This window comes from Schistocerca piceifrons, chromosome 5 (genome assembly GCF_021461385.2).
Source record: "Schistocerca piceifrons isolate TAMUIC-IGC-003096 chromosome 5, iqSchPice1.1, whole genome shotgun sequence".
NCBI lineage: Eukaryota > Metazoa > Arthropoda > Insecta > Orthoptera > Acrididae > Schistocerca > Schistocerca piceifrons.
Window position 1 is genome coordinate 494712025 of NC_060142.1, and position 23771 is coordinate 494735795.

The 23771-nt window shown below is 38.6% G+C and overlaps 1 protein-coding gene across 1 annotated transcript; it reads left to right on the forward strand.

Annotated features, from left to right (window-relative positions):
• Window positions 1–14852: 14852 nt before the first annotated feature.
• Window positions 14853–23411, forward strand: LOC124798022 (BAG family molecular chaperone regulator 2). Its single transcript, XM_047261233.1, has 2 exons — window positions 14853–15297; window positions 21161–23411. The coding sequence occupies exons 1-2, from the start codon at window positions 15000–15002 to the stop codon at window positions 21496–21498; spliced, it is 636 nt and encodes a 211-aa protein (XP_047117189.1). The 5' UTR covers window positions 14853–14999; the 3' UTR covers window positions 21499–23411.
• Window positions 23412–23771: the final 360 nt, after the last annotated feature.

Below are 23771 nucleotides of genomic sequence, written 5' to 3' on the forward strand. Positions count from 1 at the left end.
TAAAGGGAGGCTCTTTATACAATTAAACTGGTGAAGAAAGCCGGCGTTGCATGGATATTTCTTTATAGCTGTGTTTCCAAACCCATAACATGCAGTGTCTGGCCTTGCCATATCTCCTGAACCAAGTGCCGCACAAAGATATAATTTGACAGGTACATTCAGCAGCATATGTAGATACTCTCTACAAAACATGTTTCGAATAGAGTTAGTGGGAACAAAGTAGTAAATACAAACGTCATACACGTTTTTCACTCATCTCATAGATCATGACGTCATATCTCCCGAACTACATGTCGCACAATGTTACGATATTGTAGATACATTCAGAGACATGTGTGGATACTGTCTGCGAAATTTATTGCAAATAGGGTTAGTAGCAAAGTAGTAATAAATTTAGACGCCATGCATGATGCGTTAGTTTTTCACGCATCTCATTGTATATGATGTCATATCTCCTAAACTATGTGTTGTACAATGATATAATTTTTCTCTTACATTCAGTGGTAAATGTGCATACCGTCTGTAAAATGCGTCACAAATACAGTTAATTAGTAATAAGTTATAACGTCATGCCACATGCGGTACTTTTACTGCATAAGCAGTGAAAGGTAGTAAGCGATAAACATTTTTCCTTTCTTGATTTTGTAGGGGTTGTCACCCATAAAAAATTCATAAAGGTTTGAAATTATGCATCAAGTTTCTTGCAAGCCCCTAATTACTTTCATGATCAAATTCTATATTAATGAAATCTGGGAATTCCTGTGTCTGGGGCTATGCTTCTTTTTCACCCTCATTTCCAGCCCATTCATAGGCCATACTCTCACAGCGACTGTCATCTGACCATAAAGTATGTGTGTATCAAGTTTGGTTGAAATCAGTTTAGTGATTTATGAGGAGATGTGAAACACACACAAACAAACACACACACACACACACACACGTTTTTGTAATATATATTGATTCAGAAATCAAGGCTTACTCTGTGTTAGCAGAAGGCAAAATAAGAAAGTTATGTTGCATGCTCATTTGGGCTGTTAATGTATTAGATTTGAGTTTTAATCACACTTCTGTCTATAATTAAAACAACCTGAGATTACACAGAATAAGATAGAAGTTGTATTTTTGGAAGCAGGAGCCCTGCAAAACAGAGTGAATGAAAAGTGTTGTGTCGCTCATTTTCTAGAAATGGAAGACCATATGTACACTTATTATGTGTGGTATATTGTATGTATTCTTTTACTTTCAGTAGAGTAAAGTGCAGTTATATGTAACTTGTAAATTATTTCTTTGCGAAGTTGTTACAGCTTTGTCAGTTCATTCGTGAGTTTGTGATCTATTCCCTTTTATTTCACGATCATTCAGGTCTCTTGCTGTTCTACTAATTCTTGTGATGCAAAAACTATTTTGTAAATTACATAGAGAACGAATTAAAAACAAACAATACTCTTCACTACAGCGCATCTCACAAGAAAGCACGAGTAGTTTTCTTCCCACTAGAGATGCTGGTGTACGTAAATGAAATGGGAAAAAGCCCTAATAACTGGTACTGTGGAATGTACCCTCTGCCATGCACTACACAATTGCTCGCAGAGTGCAGATGTTGATGACTGTCTCAGGTCAGACAGTCACAATTGCCACAGGAATGAGTGTAGCAGTTGAATAAATTAGATCGTGGTTATATTGTACAATTGGATGCAAGGTGCCTTAACTTTACATACGTCATGAGAGGTATTGTGGATATGCTCCTTTCAAAGTTATGTCACAGTCTAACATATATAGTCGTGTCACTCACTTGCATGAAAATTGTTACTGTCCAACAACTGGTGCGACACTAGCGCCCCAAGCGGCGAGAAAGTACATGTAAAATTAAAGTCAGTTTTTAATTATTTTTCTAGTCAATTAGCGAAATAGTTACTAAATTTTTGCATTATTAAATTATCAAGAGATATGAATTATGATGAAATACAGGTGGAAACGTCTGAATCTTCTTAATTCAGTCATATTAGCTACAAGTAAATGATGATGAAATACTTTCCAATGTGTGTATAGTTGGTGCATACTTCACTGAAAACAAAAAAATATATACTCATATTTCGTGTGTGAGTAGAATGTGTCTTCTGTTGTCTTATTATGACAGGCCTTTCCTTGACACATAACTTTGTAGGGATCCTAATGTTTCACTCAACCTTACATTTCACTCAACTTTCTAATACATGAATATTTTTGTAAACATAATTGAAACATGGGACTTAGGGAAAGCAGGAAAAGGTGTGGACAGGGCCCAGGGCCTAGTGAGTTATTGTTGGTTGCACAGTTAACACGTACACTTTATTTAAGGAAATAATTTTTAAAAAATAATCATTTAAAAAAATGACTAATACAAGCTACACTGATGGCTGAAGGCCTTATTACGAAAGAATTCAAATTATTTCTCGGCTGAAGTCCACAAGCAATACTTCACAACAGTTAATGGCTGGAGGCCTGAATTACAAATGAGGAAAAAATCACACACTGAAAATACGAAAATCATTTTATAAAACAATCTTTTTAAAAAAAGTTGACTGTAACACAACCTAGACTGATGGCTGAAGCCCTTATTAAGAAAAATTCAAATTATTTGTCGGCTGAGGGCCACAAGCAGTAGGAATAATTTAAAAAAATATTTATTAACAATTGACACAACCAGACCAAAAAAGAAGGGGGTGATCCACAGACAGTACTCCAATAATCGACCGGAGAAAGTCCCTCAAACGTAACTGAGAAGTAACGGTTACTGCGATAACCTTCGACCATAGATATTGGTAGACTGGTCATGACGTATATTTCGTGGCACCAACATCTCTACTGCTATACCACGTGACTATTGGCAAAACAATGGTGGTATCCTGTTGTGCTTATGGTTGTACCGAGCGTTTTGTGAAGGGAAGTAACATTAAATTTCACGTGTAAGTATTATTAGTATAATTTAGCGGCATTTCTTGAATACTGATAAACTATTGTGTGTATCATATCCTTACCCAGAACGCCACAGTTACGTAAATTGGCGGTTTGAAGTGCTGTGTGTGTTTCCAGGCGCACATTGCAATCGTATATATTTCTTGAAATGGTAAGCTACAAAGCTGCTTTTTCTCTTTCGTATAGGTTTCCAAAGGATGAAGGGCGCAGGCAGATGTGGATACAGGCAGTGAAACGAAAAGATTTCAAGCCTACTGCGCACACACGCATCTGTTCGAAGCACTTTGAAGAATATATATATATATATATATATATATATATATATATATATATATATATATATATAAAGAAAGATGATGTGACTTACCAAACGAAAGCGCTGGCATGTCGATAGACACACAAACATACACACAAAATTCAAGCTTTCGCAACCAACGGTTGCTTCGTCACGAAAGAGGGAAAGAGAGGAAAAGACGAAAGGATGTGGGTTTTAAGGGAGAGGGTAAGGAGTCATTCCAGTCCCGGGAGCGGAAAGACTTACCTTAGGGGGGAAAAAAGGACAGGTATACACACACACACACACATATCCATCCGCACATACACACCTATATATATATATATATATATATATATATATATATATATATATATATATATATTGTGTGTGTGAGAGAGAGAGAGAGAGAGAGATATTTATTACCAATAACCCTTCCCACTCCAAAAGCAATGGCAATGTGCATTGCTACTACACAAGAAGAAAGGATGATTTTTACTATCCTGGGTTAAATCTGACTTTGGTACAAAAAGGGGTGAATTATGCTGGTATTATTTTAAAGAACAATTTGCAAAAACAAGTTAGGGGTTTGATTTCTCATCAGGGTTTAGTTTTATTTTATACTTCCCAGTTACAAAACATACGAATATCAGAAACAAATACTGAATACCATTTGCAAAAAGGTAGTTGTATGGCCTATGTTAGTTTCCAGATAATAAGCTGTAATGTATGGGATAAATAATATGCTGCTACAAAAATCTTTGGTCATTTACCAAAAAGCATTAAAAGCCTGACAGATAGCCAACCAGCATTTAAAATCAAACTAAAAGAATCTATGAATGACAGCTCCTACTCAGTAGACGATTTTTTAGGTATAAATAAGTGATTGGAAGAATTGTCATGTAGTGATAGGTCTACCTTTCATTAAACTGACACATCATTGTGAAGTATCGTATTCATGATCTGCGGAACAAGTATTCATGTAAGTAGGTACTGATTTTGTAGATATCTTATTTGATACATCTACGAAACAAACTGTTTAAACCAAAAAAAGAGCTTTCAAATGAAACTGCTTTACGTTTTGTGGGTGAACGACACAATTGAGTTCGTTACATTCGATGTGAACACGTATGTTTACGTTACAGGTTTCGTTGTTTATGCCGATTTATGAAGTCTATAACACTTTCTTCAAGCAAGGCACTAAAACACACACACGCAATATTTACATTTTATGCAGTGCATAACGCGTATTGTTAGTAGAGAATGCATCTCATAATTGGTAACACTGAAATATTCGCGGCGAATATATTGCCGAACATCGAAAGTGTTTCAGCAGTTCACAAAGTTCATTGTGAAGTAGTGGCTGTAAAACTAAATTTGTACAGTGGTTACGCAATAATTTATCACTTCTAGCTGTGTTTACATAAGCCACATTTAATGTGGTGAAGTTAGCAGGAAATCCACTGAGAAATACTGGAAGTGAAATCAGGAATCAGAATGCTGCCTTGAACTCCCGCCGACGTTCTGCCAACAGTCACGTGATTCTATGTTGCAGCCACGCCAGATGTATAGCCGCTGCACTGCTTACCCAGTCTATTAGTATCTATGGTCGAAGGCGATAACCGTTCCTCTGATACAGGCAGTTATTTCAATAACTGTCTAATGTCAACAGTGCCTCGCGCCATCTGTTGACCGAAGATCGTACTACACTTTCCCGTCAACTCATCGGAGATCTGGCTGGGAACGAAGGAGAGGCTAGACCATTTGGAAGGCATTCTATAGACCATGGGAATAACTGTGAGACTGTGCGCCATCTGTTGTTAAGAACTGTGTACTATATCGTCCGCCTTCGTTACTTTTAGCACAAACAATTAAATAAAGTTAATGTTCGAGCAGTGACTGATAGGAGCTGCAGCACAGGCATTAACAGGTACGGTCATTCCCTTGAGCCACCGCCTCATATGTCAATTTAGCTTGGACGGGTAGTTAAAGAGAGGTACCATAAGGAATTCGAGCGACTATGGAAATAACTGTCAGATATCGGTATTTTCCTCTGGCAGTTATCGTTATTGTCTCACAGTTCTCGCTCTCTGGCAGTTATCGGGCTACCATTACGGGTAACCTGGAAGTTGGTAATGGAATCACTGTGTGTCTGTGTTCCTGACACAGTGACTCCAGTCTTACACCCCGGTGATATTTTTCGCAGTTGTAGGTGTTGGTTTTTTGGCATCAGTAGCTGTGATGGACCTATATAGGTCACCGGAAATGACCAATTTCCGTTTTCATAGTTGTACGTGTTGATGTTTTGGTATCGTCATCTGAGGTTGACCTATGTAGGTCAAGAGAAATGTCCGATTCCAATTTTCGTACTTTTAGTTGAGGGTATTGGTGTTTTGGTATGGTCACCTATGGTTGACCTATATTGTTCAAGGGAAGTGTCTGATTCCTGCAGATTTTTGTTGGTGTAGCAGAATGCTGTATTTTTTCTTTTTGTTCTTCATTTTGTGTTTTGGGATCATGGTGTGTTTTTTCTACTAGCTTGTCCTCACCCTAAAACCCCCAACTTCCCACAGTTGTCCCGTTGGTTTGATTGTATTTTTGGTGGGAGATGTTATTGTATTATTTATATGTATCTTCGTGTTTGTTGCCATGTGTATGTAGTGACGTCATAGACACACTTAAAATAGCCATTTCCGGCATATTGATGATGGGTGGAATCAGACATAAAGTCTTTCAAACACACTCTGAACCGTGCTTTATCTGAAACCAAGTTTTTAATGGTTGCTTACTTGGTGGCAGTTTATTGAAAATGCATGTTCCTGAATATTGGACGCCTTTTGGACCAAGGTAAGTGATTTTAGGTCTTTATGTAGATTGCTGTTCCTATTTCTAGTACTGATATTAGTTGGAAATAATTGTAACAAATTTCATTAAGGAATAAATATACTAGGAAGCAGTGGTTAGAATACAAAGTTCCTTGAACAGGTTCCTACATAATGTTCTTGAATTTATACCACAAACGATTTTTATTATACGCTTTTACATGCGAAAAACTTTTGCTACGTTTGATGAGTTAACACAGAATATGCTCCATTATGAAATAATATAGTGAATAAACGTGGTATGCCCTTCCCAACTGAATTTATTATCGAGTTGTAGTGCCATAAATGTAACACTGTCAACCTTTCGATCTGCATGTCTTCATATGTTATAAACATGCTGTAGCTGGAGAAATCGAGCAGTTTCCAAATCTCACATAAAACTTGGATTAGCGTACTCACAGTTTCCCCAACAGGACTATCTTTTACAGCACATGAGTAAACGAATCTTTCACATTACGTATATTTTTTGTTGTATTACAAGGCTGTACACTTTATTCTATTATTTGAGGAGCACAAGAAATTAAGCTTCGAATTTAACCTACAGTATTCAGTTTACATATTACTTCATACTTAAAAACGCACGTTGTTAACATTTTACTTAAACAGTGCTGTGGCGAAGTTTCACGTACTTTCTGTTCAAGCTGCGAAGATAATCTTTCTAAAGCGACCGATAACCTAGAAACATATAATATGAAACACTAATAATCGTTCTAACATCAACTAAAATGTACCCGGAGTTAATAAGCTAAGGTTATAACACGATTCATACGACATTCCTGCCGTTTCACACTACTTGCAGTTATACTGAGTGATAACTATACTCATGGATTCCAACTATGTCGTTATTTAACTGTAGCCCCTCGGCGTATTCGGTATTCGCTAGCGAAAAATAACGGTTATCAAAGAATAACTGGAACTGTGATAACGGTTACTCCAGAATAACCGTTTGGCTCACATCTACTGAACACCGACACGCGACGACCTGGAAATACTTGAGGCCACTTCAAAGGTAGTACCACAGCACTAGGTATCGATAAACGCCACTGCTGTCACACGCGGACAGACAAGCGAGCAAAAATAGTGGCGCCAGTGAAGAGACTAAGAAAACGAGAGGTGACAATACCAATACACAACGCCAACATGTCAATAGCACCAAGGCGAGCTGGAGCACGGCCCGGGAATTACTTTGGTTTAAAAGCGAATGTGTTAAAGATTCTTACTGTTTGTGGGTCAGATGCAGCAACAACTGTGGAATTGGTTTCTTCTGTGTTTGGAAACAATTTTATTGTTTTGTTATTTTATTATCAAATCTGTGTGGCTTTTCCTCCAGCTACAGTTGTGGTAGATTGTCTGCTACATTAAATGACGTAGGTATTGCATTCCATACACGTTACCTATGTTCCACATTTACTGATTTGACTGGAAATGTTGCGAAGAAAGCTTCACTTGTTTGAGTAGATATACGACACCTTTCTGCAAAACATCAGGTCTTCCACTGTTTGCTAGCTATATTTTTGTTCTTAAAGAACATGACATTCTCCAGCAGATATCTGTAGGTTACAAGGAATTCATGTATAAACTATTCTGAAAAGTAGCGTTCCACACTTCCTAGGGTCGTTAGAAAACCTAAAATAAGACAAATGTGGTCCTCTTGTTGTTGTTGCAATTTATTGCGCCACAGACGCTCTCGTTTGTAAAAACCATTCTACAGGCCAATATAAACAATTACGATTCAATTTCGCTTTCACAAGATCTTGCCAAACACAGTATAACTTTCTGGCAGCTTGGCGCTCAGCAATCGCAGTGGGCACCAAAAAAGAGGCGGAGTGTCGCAACTTTTACGTCAAAAACACCTCCGCCATCTTAATTAGCCCAGAACATTAGGTTCATCGCATTCATACACCCTGTGACGGCGACGACACTTGCATATGACATCACTTTGACTGCGTCGTATTACTAGAGAAAATACGCATTCAGGAACATAAAAACGTTCGAAATTGCCTTTCCAACACTATGTTATTCATGTAAGTTCTATAATTTTTATTATTTAAAACAGTTGTTGGTCTTACACGACAGAAATAATGAATAAGAGCCACTCGTAAACAGTAGTCTGCTAATGTTTTGGGCTACTTAAAATGGCGGCAAGCACCATCCATCCTAGCTTCAAACCACTGTACAGAATAAATCTGTAGTGGCTCCTCCCTTCTTTCTTTACCTCCATGGTTATGTTATTTAGACTGTGGATATACTTTGGATTTCTTGAAGACATCGATAGATGTCTCTGTTGTCAAGATACGGTCATGATTGCTTAAGGCATTCTAGCAGACAAATTAAAGCAGAAACTATTTATGTATTCGGCTGGTTCATTAATTGCAGCTTTGGAAAATATTACTGTCTTTTATTTCTTTGAAAGTGACAACCAGCCCACGTTACACTCGTTATTTATGGTACATAGCGGTATGCAGTACAAAGAAGAATGCGCTGGTTGTGTGAAGTTTGCTCTAATTTATGCGAAAAATTACAACTATTTCTGGATTTTGTTTCTTTGAAAGTGAGAACCTGTCAACTACATACTGGTTATTTACATAGTGGTATGCACTGTAAAAAGTACGTAAGGAGTAGCTCCTCCCTGCTAAATAAGTGCTGCTTGTGTTAAGTATGTTCTAATTTGTATGACAAATTAAAGTTCACTGCCAAGTAACTAAAACTCTTACTTTACTCTATGCAACTGAAACATCAGCAGAAATATGCCTATGCAAATACCAGAATATATTTTCTCTGCATATGTACTTCATTTGAAGATATTCCTGTCTGGAAAAGAAGTCTCCTGAAATAATCAACTTGTAGACTTTCTGCCACACTTCATAGATGGCTGACACTGAGACCAAGTCACCTTTTAATCCCTTTTCACATAAGTGAGTCTTTTTTATGTTTTTCTGTTCTGATGATGAGTGGTGGCTTGTTTTAGCAGATAATCAATTTGTTTTGAATATTCGCTTGCATTTCCACGCTTCACTCTTAATTTGTAAGTTGCTGACAATGAAAAGTCGCAGAAGCTCTCAAAACTGACAATTTTTGCAGATGGCAGGATCGAACCAAAACGACCAAATTTGAGATTCAACTGCCTTACCGACTATTAAGGACGTTACCTATTACACCAAAGTGGTGAACCGCCATTCTGCCCCCTGCCCTGTTTGATATGGCTTCTGAAATCATTAAACGCCAATGCCTCTTTATCTGACATCTAATATCAATAAATTGTACCTTTCAAGGGAGTCGCTACATACTAGTGTTTCGGGACAGCGTTCATTTGTAGGACATATGTTACAATGTGGTTCATGCATAGTGACTAGTGGATGCTGCACCCATAAATTTTTTAGTTTGATAAAATCAAAATAAAATAAATATTTCTCACTTGCCTTCATCAAGAAACAGTGAACTATTAAAACACTGAGATGAAAGTTAAAATTCCTGATCTCTAAAACATATACATTTGTTTCAGATGTCTTCATGCAAATGCAACCAAGCAACACCCCCCCCCCCCCCAATTCCTTGAGTTTCTCTCGCCAAGTCAAAGGCACTCCCCAGAAGTACACTTGCTTTATAGTGTGAATGACTGGAATCCCATCTTTTCGGTTTCCTTTCATGATCCTTACAAGTGACGCACTATACTATTCCTATTCTATTTATCAACAATTGTTTTAAAATATCTGCCTGCCAATATTGAGCAATAATAACGAATAATCCTAAATACAATGACACTGATTGTTACAGATTACCTCAATAGTTATTTCTTTTAAACATAACAGAGATGTGGTTTAAATTTTAGTGAAATTGTTTATATATATTCTGGATTGATATCGTTTTGTTTGTTTAGACAATGACTGTGAAGGACATGGTAGCTTATATTGTTGACTGAATGGGTGTTACCACATGAATACCTAGTACAAAGCAGAGGGTCTACTGATGGGACGTGTGAGTAAAAGCTCTTTGCTGGGCAAAAGTTTTTGCAGTTTTCAAAACTTGTGCAATTACTGGATGCGTGTGGAAAGCTGAAACACAATATTGGTTATTGCTTCTACGCAAACTTTGGAATTCGAACAGTTTCCTAATCGCTATGGATAAATTCGTCATATGTTTGTTGTAATCATCACAGGTAGATATTACTAACACCAACAGTAGGAAAAGCATATTCAGCCCAAAAATACAGAATCAGAGAATGTGTTTCTACCTATTCCTGCAGCACATCAACAAGTCTACTGTCACTAGAGGTGAAGATGGGTAAAGTGAGATTTTATAAGTATAAATCAATCGAACAACACATAGAGGTATAGGGTTATGCTTATTGATATTGACTGTCAACCACTATAATGTGTTTAATATATAATAACATTTATCAGTATTAAGAATTTTTGTTTAATACTTGTAGTACAATAAACGAATGCTCTCTTTGTTTATATTATATGGAATTTTACAACACACACTATTAAATTTCTGTTTCTATCTGCATTAACGAAAGTTATGTTAGTTAATGATAGGTTACATATACACTCCTGGAAATTGAAATAAGAACACCGTGAATTCATTGTCCCAGGAAGGGGAAACTTTATTGACACATTCCTGGGGTCAGATACATCACATGATCACACTGACAGAACCACAGACACATAGACACAGGCAACAGAGCATGCACAATGTCGGCACTAGTACAGTGTATATCCACCTTTCGCAGCAATGCAGGCTGCTATTCTCCAATGGAGACGATCGTAGAGATGCTGGATGTAGTCCTGTGGAACAGCTTGCCATGCCATTTCCACCTGGCGCATCAGTTGGACCAGCGTTCGTGCTGGACATGCAGACCGCGTGAGACGACGCTTCATCCAGTCCCAAACATGCTCAATGGGGGACAGATCCGGAGATCTTGCTGGCCAGGGTAGTTGACTTACACCTTCTAGAGCACGTTGGGTGGCACGGGATACATGCGGACGTGCATTGTCCTGTTGGAACAGCAAGTTCCCTTGCTGGTCTAGGAATGGTAGAACGATGGGTTCGATGACGGTTTGGATGTACCGTGCACTATTCAGTGTCCCCTCGACGATCACCAGTGGTGTACGGCCAGTGTAGGAGATCGCTCCCCACACCATGATGCCGGGTGTCGGCCCTGTGTGCCTCGGTCGTATGCAGTCCTGATTGTGGCGCTCACCTGCACGGCGCCAAACACGCATACGACCATCATTGGCACCAAGGCAGAAGCGACTCTCATCGCTGAAGACGACACGTCTCCATTCGTCCCACCATTCACGCCTGTCGCGACACCACTGGAGGCGGGCTGCACGATGTTGGGGTGTGAGCGGAAGACGGCCTAACAGTGTGCGGTACCGTAGCCCAGCTTCATGGAGACGGTTGCGAATGGTCCTCGCCGATACCCCAGGAGCAACAGTGTCCCTAATTTGCTGGGAAGTGGCGGTGCGGTCCCCTACGGCACTGCGTAGGATCCTACGGTCTTGGCGTGCATCCGTGCATCGCTGCGGTCCGGTCCCAGGTCGACGGGCACGTGCACCTTCCGCCGACCACTGGCGACAACATCGATGTACTGTGGAGACCTCACGCCCCACGTGTTGAGCAATTCGGCGGTACGTCCACCCGGCCTCCCGCATGCCGACTATATGCACATACGGTTCACGTCCACGCTGTCGCGGCATGCTACCAGTGTTAAAGACTGTGATGGAGCTCCGTATGCCACGGCAAACTGGCTGACACTGACGGCGGCGGTGCACAAATGCTGCGCAGCTAGCGCCATTCGACGGCCAACTCCGCGGTTCCTGGTGTGTCCGCTGTGCCGTGCGTGTGATCATTGCTTGTACAGCCCTCTCGCAGTGTCCGGAGCAAATATGGTGGGTCTGACACACCGGTGTCAATGTGTTCTTTTTTCCATTTCCTGGAGTGTATTATGTTAGGGGGTCAGGTGTTTTATTTTTGCAGGTGGGACCGTACTGCATGTGTTACACCTCTGGGTCTGTGGGTTCATCCAAGTACATTTGAATCAGAGTCTGATCTCATTTCTCTTGCTGTAAAGTTAGTTGTGTTAGTGGTTGAACTAGGGCAGTCCCAATGTATGCCTACTTTATGGCAGCACGGATCTTTATGACACAGGCAGTGTTCAGAAAAGATTATGAACAGTGGCAGCTTGTGAGTATACATTCTGGGTGTTCACAAATTTTAGGTTCAGATCAATTTGAAAGAGTGAAATTAATAGCATCTGCAGTAAAACACTTATGTTTTTAACAAGTTTATACAACTACAGCCTCTGCCCATAATAATAATAATAATAATAATAACAATAATAATAGTAATAATAATAAATAGAAGAAGATGCATAACTTATCTGACAAAAGAAAGAATTGTTTTTGCGGAATTTTGTTGTTTTGTAGAAATTCAGTACAGTTCAGGGCAATAACTAAATGATATGTAAACTCTCTCAACTCTCCATCGCACATTTTTGTGTAAGTGGGAGTTTCGCTACTTTTACATTTTTTTGGAAAAATTTACAAGATTCATAACAGATGCATTAGTTCACGAATTTACTTCAGACTGAAAACCAGATATTCTTACACAGCACCCACACAACAACTTGTGCTAACTGTACATTTCCTTGTTAAATGTTCACTTAAATGTTCACTTATTTGACTTTGTCACTCTCTCACTCAAAGGATCCGTTGTTGGAGGACCTAGTTGCTTTGCAGCTAACTTTTCCTGGTAATTTACTTTTCTGTTCCCAGAACGAAGTTTTCACTCTGCAACGAAATGTGCAGTGATATGAAAGCCGTTTGCCACACCGATTCTCGAACGCAGGACTTTTGCCTTTCTCAGGCAAGTGCTCTACCGACTGAGCTTCCCCTGCACAACTCATGATCTATCCTCACAGCTTTCCTTTTCTGTTAACATTTAAAATAGATTAAACGTAGTTCATGGTTACACTGCATCCTAAAGCCGATTCCAGCACAGTAATCAACGAATTCCAAACACAAAGTGCCATTTGTGGAAATGATTTAACTGATGTAGTAATGTCTACAAACATGGTCACTTGACTAGGATATAAATGAGATGCTAAGATCCATTGGAGAAAAGGAGTCTGTGGCACAACTTGACGAGAAGAAGGGACCAGTTGGTAGGACATGTTCTGAGGCATCAAGGGATCATCAATTTGGTATTGGAGGGCAGCGTGGAGGGTATTTGGCATTGGAGGGCAACTTGGAGGGTAAAAATCGTAGAGGGAGACCAAGAGATGAATACACTAAGCAGATTCAGAAGGATGTAGGTTGCAGTAGGCATTGGGAGATGAAGAAACTTGCACAGGATAGAGTAACATGGAGAGCTGCATCAAACCAGTCTCAGGACTGAAGACCACAACAACAACAAGATCCATAGTGGCCTAAAGCACACCGCTGTGTCCCACATCTAAGTGAATGTTAGAGAAACCAGTGACACAACTTTTTGCGAATTTTCATATATACAATGTGGGCCTAGAGCACAGATAAACCTGACTCACCATAAGTTCAACAGATTTCAAAAGCATGAATAAATGCTGCAGTCTCACAATGGGTGGTGACATGCTTTAGGCCCTTATGATTCACAGCGCCTCAAATGGATTACTTTATGATAAAATTTGTAACTTAATATATTAGAGCTCATTCAGCAACCCACAAAATAGCTTTAACATATACTGACGTTCAGTCTAATTTTACTACAATATATATTGAGTGAGTTAACATATCTGAGTAGTGTGCTATCATATAGCAGGATTCATACCGAGCGAATGGGGATAAAAGTCTCCCACATGGTGGCACTGACGTAAACTTCTAGTTGAGCAGCAAGGACTAGCTGTGCACATTGTGAACTGTACATGTTGTTTATCAACTGCATATGTATTTCTACTGTAAGGCAATTACGTCACGCGACTTGCGCATGCACAAAACCTCCTTAAAACTTCCACAACTGAAGATGTGTTGGCGACCCTGATGCCAAGTTTCACGGAATCTAGAGGAGCAGTAGCGCAGTAGATTTAAGTGCCTAAAGATTGCAGCATCTATGTTACGCTTAACAGCATTCAAAGAAAACGAACCAATAAATTCGAAAGGCTCTTGTGTTCTTACACAGCAGCTGCCACAGATTATAAATAAAAGGTAATCATTTCAAAAAAAATATCGAGACTGCCCAGAAAACATGTACTAGTGTCCGCCATTGATATGCACCCACAAAAATTTTGTAAAGCCGGTGTCCTTAATGTGGTTATAATATAAAACACACCAAATACTATCTTGACGAAACCTAATATGGCTTTACACAGGTACTTCAGCCAATGTACATGTTTGAAAGCTGCGCACATCAGTACATGTCGTAACGTTTATGCAAATAAAGGCACATTTGGACGAATCGTTAAAATTAGTACGGTAGAACTGGCGTTGAGATGAAATCCGTGGAATTGGCTATGATGACAGAGTGATCTGTAGCGCAGACTTAATTTTTACTTTTTCACCATATTTAATCAGTCGAAGCCAATTTACAACTAAACTATCACCTAAGCCTCGAACTACGCTACAAGGTACACCTGTCACAACCAAATCGACCGATTTTAGCCGAACTCCAGTTGTTCCGTACTCATTTTAATGATTCAGAAGTTATCCACAGGTTTACACGACCTCAGTCAGAGATCTTAGCCTCCGTGCTCACGAATATAGCAACTTTGGATATAGAGCACTCTAGAAGGTCCGAGACTCCGAGTTGTTTCCAAATGGAAATCTTTGAGTACAAGAGTTGTTATGGTGGTAACGGTGTGGTGAGAGGGTTTGTTGTGTTGTGTACGTGAAAAATTTGTCGTGTTGACGTTAATGTCGTCTGACCGTAGCATTCCACTGCCTGCTACTGAAAGTTGGAATATAATGGAAGTTGATAGTGGATCAAAAGTAATAGAAGAAAGTGCAGAGGTAGTAACCCATATAGTAGACTCCAATCCAGGAAGTCCGCAGAAGTCGCCGAAAGACCGAATAGTAGATATTTTGGATCAGGTTGAACTGCATGTTGAACGACTAAGAAGAGAAGCTTTAAAATTGGAAGAAGAAAGGGACACGCTTCTTACAACGTTAGATACACTGAAGAATTCCGAGATGATGATTGAATTGTCTGAAAGTGAGTACCTTTGTAATTATTGTAAGTAACTGCCGACATTTTCGTTTTTTTGAGTACCGATCATATGGTAGCTGCTATTACAGATGTCCGTGGATGCGTATTCAAAATTCTATAATGCGCAACACGCTATTCTACCTGCTACTCGGATGCAGTAGTTCATTTGTAAAATGCGTGTGTTCGAGTGTTGTTTGCGATTGGTCTGTCGCAGTGTAATGTGAAACATTAATTGAAATATGAATATTTTTCTAATTCAAAATGACTGGTCAACAGAAATACTTGTTTGAGGTAAAGGAATTGGCTTCTGAAGGAACGGAGTTAATGATTTTATCACTGAAGTTGCGCAAAACCTTAATTCCTGGAACATCAGGATTTGGTGATTAATCCACTTATTAGATATTCGTTTTGTGAGACTGTGAGAATATTTTTGTGTAGCTTTGTCATCACTCTGTGTAATTACTGTGACCAGTGAGCAATACCCAAAAGGAAAGTAGGCTAATGATAGACTGAGCAAATGCATGATTTACGATATCGTTTTAAACTGCCATTCTATGGAGTCGTTTTAAAGAACTCGGTGTTAGTTTATAATTGTATGACGGTAAGGTAAGAGCACCTGTAGTCGTCACGTTATCGATTTTTTTTCTGCCTTCTAATATTACTGGCATACTATTAAATAATCCCGGGTTTTAAAATTATTTTCTGAAAATTCAACTTCCAGCGTCACCTAAAATACCATGGATTGTTAAACTGATGGTGTACACTATTGTCTAAAAGTGGGAACAGAATCTTTGAATTGTTCATAAAATAGACACCCTAAAATGGACATGCTCCTCCAGGTGACATCCTTACCACATAAGGTTTACATATTTCCCATATCCCCGTGATTATAAAAGGATGGAAGGAAATTGCAGAGCTAGTCACAACAATTATTTTTGTATGTAAGTTTAGCTGCAAACATTTACAGTATATGTAGATCACCTGAAGTACATTTAGAATTACAGCCCTTAAAAATAACATTCGTTAACAACTTGGTGATCATCTTCAAATAGGACAGTAAAAACAACTGAAAATGGGAAAGGAGTTTACTACTGAAACTTAATGGTTACAAAACGACGTCAGAAGCAAATGTATTAGACTTACATTTCTGTTACATTAAGAAACCTTTTGAAAACACGTTTGATTCTTTCCTCTTTCACTGACAGTTCAGGCGTCTCTACGATATCAGTTACTTGATAGTGTGAAATAAAAGAAATATCAGCTTTGTTAGCTAAGAACTGTTTTACTTTTATAAATATTTTTAATCCTCTTACTTTTATCAGATCTTTTGATAACTCTTGTTTCCCTATTTCTAGTTTCTTTTTCATTTCCTCCTTTTTCTGTGAGTAATATATCATTTGAGAAGATGAGACAACAGCTGGGACTTTTTCTATGTTCTTGTTTACTATGGTTGAATAGTATGGCTAGGCTAAAAAGCAGCTCTTTTAAAGGGTGATGGTGCAAAATCGGCACTAGTGTATGGTTTTTGCTCATTTGCTGTTGTTATGACTTTTTATGGCATGCTAGGTTCTAGATGTGTCACTGACTGTGATGTTTCCCTCCCACTTCTTGGAATTGAGAAAGTTGTTCCGGTGATGAAACCTGTGGCAAGGCATCCTGTGGTGCAGGCAATGGTGCTTGAGAGATTGGTTGCTGAGGTGTATCATGTATAACTTTCTTCCAAAGGTTCTAAAGGGACAACTCTTGTTCACAACCTGTCCAGTCTCCCTTATTTTCAATGAAAGTTCTTAGTCACGAAACTTCGCTTTGATCTTCCAGCCAAAACTAAATCCTTTTGCGACTGGGTCTCTGGGATTGCTGTTGTTTTTGTTTTAGAGTATAGAATACAACAACATTCACATGTTCCAAAATATGTACTGCATTTGGATATAGTCGTCATTTCAGTGTGCAAAACTTGCTTGGGGAAGGTGGTGGTGGTGGTGGTGGGAGGGGGAGGGTGCAGTGACACACACGTATGAGCATACAGTATCAGAACACCTGGAAACTGAAATTTTCTTTTCACCAATCATTGGTGGTAAATGTTGACAATGTATTAGTAGCAGTTTACGTAGTTCATCCACACACAGTCTGAATGCCCTGTGGCCCATTCCTTTGGGACTGCTGTGGCAGTGGTAATTGGTATTCTGGTTTACCTGGAGGAACATGTGCAGAATATAAACTAGTCTTGCTAGATACTACAGAGACAAAACACAGTAAACAACTGAAACTACTCTATTTACCTAAATACAATCGTTGGTGGATGAGTTCCCCAACAGCCTTTCCCATAATGAGTGTTGTGATGGTCTCCTATTCATCATTTCCAGCCCCTTGGTATACTGTTTTGCTTCCTTGTTCAGCCCGAACCATTCCACGCTTTGGATTAAGAAAGAGGGGTGTTTCATCTTTGTTAAAAATTCTACTTGTGTCCACAAACACCGAAATTGTTTGTCTCTCCTCAAAATAACTGTGAACCTCATTAACCAATATTAAATATTATCTTGAGTGACTTTTCTTGGAAATATGGAAGCGTCCGATTGCACCTGTCTGCTTTGACCCATGACGTCACAAATATGGCCAAAATGACCATCCACTAAGACTCCAATATGGCGCCTATGACGTCATTATTAAACATGACAACAAACATGAAAATACATAAACAAAAACAGTACATATACCTTCCACAAAGAGCCTAATCAAACTAACGGGACAAGCATGGGAAATTGAGTGGTTTTCAGTGGGGACAAACTAAATATAAACAAATTTAGACACACCACAAAACAATGAAAAAAACTGACTACACAAAACTCCCCAAATTCCACTAAAGACAATATCCTCTGGAATCTGACACTTCCCTTGACCTATACAGCTCAACAGCAGCTCCCGATACCAGATCACCCAAAGCCACAACCACACATTGGAATAAAACACTTCCCTCTACCCATATAGCTCAACAGCAGCTCCCGATACCAGAATACCCAAAGCCACAACCACACCTTTGATTCGAACAGTTCCCTTCACCCACGTAGGTCAATAGCGACTCCCAATACCAAAACACCCACGGATATGACCACACATTGGAATGAAAAACTTCCCTTTAACTACATACCTACAAAGCAGCACATGATACCAAATCACCAATACCACAAACCACACAGCTCAGAACCGCCCCACCAGCCACAACACACATAACAGATATACTGAAAAGAGAAAAAGAAAAACTTACCACAGCAAAATTCTGGTGCCACAACCTAGGTGAGCCACCACAGTCACACACACACACACACACACACACACACACACACACACACACACACAAAAAAAAAATACACAACCAAAAGAAAGACCCAACCCACCCACACCCCACCCCCACCCAACCTCCCCCCCTCATCCCAAAATAAAATACACATAAACAAAAAACAAAAGAACAAAATATAAACAAATCTCAATCTTACACTAAAACTCAACAAAAACTGCAAAAAAATAGATCCTCCAAAACTAAATCGCAAACCAACATCCCCTGCCCCCCCCCCTCCCCGAGCCACTGCCACCAGCTACACAAACCACCCTAACCACCTACCTTCAGCCTGTACGTCTTACTAATAGCCCTTAAAAACGGAAAAAAAACAATAGTCTTCAGGGATGCCCTTCCACCAACAGTACTCATCTAAATGAGCACCTCTTCCCCCTCCCAAGAACTGACTTAACAGCCCCCCACATTCCCTCTATGGTATTTGTAGAAGCCCCCATCTCATAGTTTTTAAACTCTTGAACTATGGTTCACTACTAAATGATTATACCCCCTCTCACCCATTCCCTATAAGAAGAAAAAGCATCAGAAACTATGGTAGAACCCAATTCTACAAACTCCTCAATTAACCCCACTAATTCCCTCTTAGTCCGCCCCTCCACAACCCTAAAAACACATCCCAAAGCCCCCCTCCCCCGATACCACAGCCCCCCACACCCAGACACCAACCACAGACTTACCCCTCCCATACTTCGTTTTCCCAAACTGTGACTCGTCCACCTTCACCACAACCTGAGGCCCACCCAACTTACCCCTGTACTTAATAAACTCAGAACACAGTTCACGACAAAACGAAAACTGGTCGAGCACACTCCTCTCACTCACACCAGTCTCATGCACACAAAAACTGTGAGATGATTTATAACAAAAGTAGTGCGTCAACAACACAATCTCGCACATGCCCAACCTAGACTTCTCGAACCAGAAGCTGCGTCGTATGGAGTGCCATAGGTTATCCCTACGGCACTGCCACATATAACTGTCCCTGGTCCGAGACGCCAGAACTTTTGCAAATTTCATGTCATGACCACAAACAGCACACTTCACAACTTCTGCCAACAAGCCAAACAGCTGCAGAAATTTAATAAACTCCATCAGACTCACCCCCATCTCAACATGCAAATGCGCATTTGTTAATTTTATCTGTCACATCCATACCTAACAAGAGCAGCAACAAATTAATTTACTCAAATTAACACACGACCTACAGTGAACAGCACTACAATAACTTTCGCACAAGAAACACTAAATTGTTAACTCACTGAAAACAATTCCTCTCCACACACAGCCAAAACAAGAACCACTCAGAACAAGCAGTAACAGCAAACAGAACCCAATACACCACACAACACGGAGCCCCTAAACACACCACCAGAGGGCACCACAAATAGCAACACGCCAACACTTACAAACATGTCACACTCACAAACCAAACTCCGCGCCGTCATGATGTCACACACAACAGCCTCGTCTCGCGGGTCAAAGCCAACGGGTGGGATTGGACGCTTTGGTTGACCCTTTTTCTTCAGTTTGTAGTTAAATTTTGTCAACTCCTTGTACTTAAATTGTGCTGTCTTCGCATAAATACCTTGTGCCATTCCTTACTGGAAAGATCATTTTACTTCAAGCTTTAATTTGTCATCCATCTTTCTAACAGAATACAATATTTACTGTTTCAAAATTGTGAACCATGTTTTCATCATTATTACCATTTTCTTTTCTAATAGGACGTGCCCTTATGTTCTATATCATAGACTCTTTGTGTACATTGTTGATATTTCTCAGGACCCATGTGCCCAGGGGGGAAAAGTAACAATAACTTAGAATACTGATACTAGAAAATAAGCTAGCAACATCTTCAGCTCTCACCCTATGTTGATTATAGGTTCTATGTGACATACCTTCATAAAACTGATATCAGTACGAACAGCATTGAAATTACTTCCAGATACAGTCTAAAACTCAAGTTATAGTATGAAATCCGATGTTGACACCCTTGTCTTATTTAAGATTCTGATAATTTAAAAGAACCAATAATTGGAATACATGTGTATGCTTAAAGTACTAATTTTATCGTACACTCAACAAAACAAAGGCAACAATAAAGTCTTTTTAATAACATAGAATAATTAGTATCCTTCAAAAAATTACGGAAAAAATTGAAACTTACCTACTTGCGATTTCCTTAAGGTTTGTTTTGTTGCTTCTGTTGTAGTGCAGATCATAACAAATGTGACTTTTCCTTAAAAAAAAAAAAAAAAAAAAAAAAAAAAACAGGATGCTTTCTCTGTGACTGTAGATACCAGTGTTAAACAATTTATAATAACAATGTACCTTATTTCAAACATTTTAAAATTCTTGTTGACTTTAGTAACTTGCCAGTCATAGGTGTTCTTAACTGAACTCTGTTAAGGATTATGTAGCTCTCACAGGTTTATACATCTTAAAACAAATTATAGCTTATTTATAGGAACTTTTGTATACATGCAAGTCGTCTAAGAAAATGCCGTCCTGTGTTTGCAGGTGATAGGGAACATGTGTTGCACTATGCAGATCATATAGCTAACCACTGTTTAACTGTGGAAGTCCTTGTGAAGACTACACGTGATGGAACCCAGGAGGAAGCTCTGCATCAAGTGAATGGTTTTATTGATTCACTTGTAATCGGATTACGTGAAGATCCTTTTGGAACAAAATCCAAGTGTATCGCATTCATGAATTCGTGTTCATCTCATACATCCATTGGAAACATTGACAAGAATTTTGAAAGTGCAATCTTGGGCTGTACACTGGATGATCAGAAGAGGATAAAGAAGCGCTTGCAAGGTTTATTAGATTACATAGACACTTTGTCTGGGTAGAAGTTATGTTGTGCCTTCCGAGAGTAACGGGATTGCACAGTTTTAACACTGGAAGTGCTTTACAAAATTCCATTCCCGATATTTTCCGTATAAACATCGTAATTGAGACACAACAATTGACAAAAACTAACTTAGAATTAAGTTTCAGAAATATTACAATTTTTGTGTTTCAGATTTTGTGGTTAATTTGTGAAAGCATATTTGATGTGTTGTAAAGGAATTTCATTTGTATTGTTATTTTATAGCTGTTCATAGTTAATATAAAAAACGTACAGCTGCTTTGGAAATATGGATGACATTTATTGCTTCATATAAAGACAGTTTATGACACTATGAGGTTACTAGTAAAGACATAACTATCACTGATAGCAATTATGTTTAGAGTATAATATATAAAAGACAACACATTGAGGAATATAGGTGTTATAACTTCGTATTAGTTAAATGTCATTCTTTGATTCAGATATGTGATTTTTTGCTAAATAAAACAGTTGGTTACATGTTTCAAAAACATGTTTACTGCCATATTGATGTGAACATTTTTCATTTGTGTAAATTGTGGTTGTTCAGTATTTTCTTATCAATTGTTTTATTGGAAATTGAGCAATATTAACAGTTGGCTGGAAATGGTAGGTGCTATTATTTCTGCTGTCCTAGATTTTGTTGCTGAAATATAAATTTTCTAAAGCTTGAATTATATTTGGCCAGGAAAAGCCTTTTTTACTTATGAGGTGCTGGAGAATAACTTCTTGTGACATAAGATTTGCACTGTGTCAGTCAGAATCAATTGATAGTTTATTTAACTGCATTTAAATGCAGTAGAACAACAGTGATCTTGTAATTAAAACTCCTCCGCTGATTTATTTTGGCAAAAGTAAAGCATTTGCAAAATATTGAGGTAGCTCTTGGATAAAGCACTATGTTGTAGGCAGTTTCAAATTACTGTTACTGGAAACATTGCTCGTGTGTAAAAGTATGGGAACTGGAAAATTAGTTGAAGATTGATAGAGGCATCATAACTAATTAAATTTGCTGAATGTCCATCAGTTTCAGCTGAAAATGTTCCTTCCAGTTCACTGCCTTTTTTATGATACTTATGAATTTTAGATGGTGTAGTAATTTGTCTTAAAAGTGATAACTTTTAGTTCCTTGAAAGTATCAAATTAAGCATAAGCTTTCCTTGTTTCCAATGTTAATTTCTTCTTAAATACATTGAATGATCATATTTAACATCATTTTTAAACAAAAATTTTGGTGCAAATGTATATGCAGCTTTGTTGCAGTAAATCTATTTTTATACAGTTATAATATAATACAAGTGGCTTTAGGTGTGAATACAAATGTCACCATTGTTGAAGTATGTGATACTTTATGCAGACAAAACCCATATGTTGAAACCTATTACATATATTTTGTAGTGTGTACAGGAATAATCCTCAGTAAATTGACATAAATTATTGCTTCTGTGCTTCATATTCAAATTATCAGGAGTTTAATAACTTGAAAATTTCAAGCTTGGAAATAATATGAGAGTACCTTAATTAAACAGACCTAACTTTTTGCAAGTTTCTGACATAGAAGTGCTTGTAACTTGAGCTTGTTATCTTGGTGTGTGCTGCGTAGCTTAAAGTTTCCAACATATGAACGTCGGAAGGATGTGACGTTTCTTACCTTCAGTACTTAAACTATTTATGCATTTTATATTCTGTATTGTCACACATTACGCAAGTTCCTGATGCCTTACATAAAAAAAAAGATTTTTGTAATTGCTGTATGGCTTGCACACATCTCCCTCACTTGGGGCACATGGTTAATTCACTAATTATTTTGCAGTGTACTATGAATGACAACAACTGTTCCATTATTGTATTGCAAAATAAGAATGATTAAAATACTTAATTGTGCCATTCTAATTTATTTAGAAAATTATTCACCTATCCATTAAGCTTTTTGTTTGGATAAAGGAAATTTTGTTGTGGAATGGGCTGTGCCAAAATGAACCTTTACAGAGCAAAATGGTATGTCCTACCAGGACTCGGACTAGGAACTGATACACGTTTTTTTGTATGTGGAGTATGTTGTCTGTATTTACTGAAAGAGTCTCTCTGTGTGTGTGTGTGTGTGTGTGTGTGTGTGTGTGTGTGTGTGTTTTAAGTAATTGTGGCACAGTTAATTGGGTCTATCTTAGTAATTGAAAAAGTCCCAGACAAAGGGCAGAGTCTATATTTAGATGAAGGTCATCACTAGATTAATGTGAAGACAGCTGAAATTTC

Excerpts from the sequence above, each read along its gene's own strand:
- LOC124798022 (XM_047261233.1), top strand. The coding sequence starts at position 15,000 with ATGTCGTCTGACCGTAGCATTCCACTGCCTGCTACTGAAAGTTGGAAT. Across the intron at positions 15,298-21,160 it reads GATGATTGAATTGTCTGAAA|GTGATAGGGAACATGTGTTG; the intron begins GTGAGTACCTTT and ends CTGTGTTTGCAG.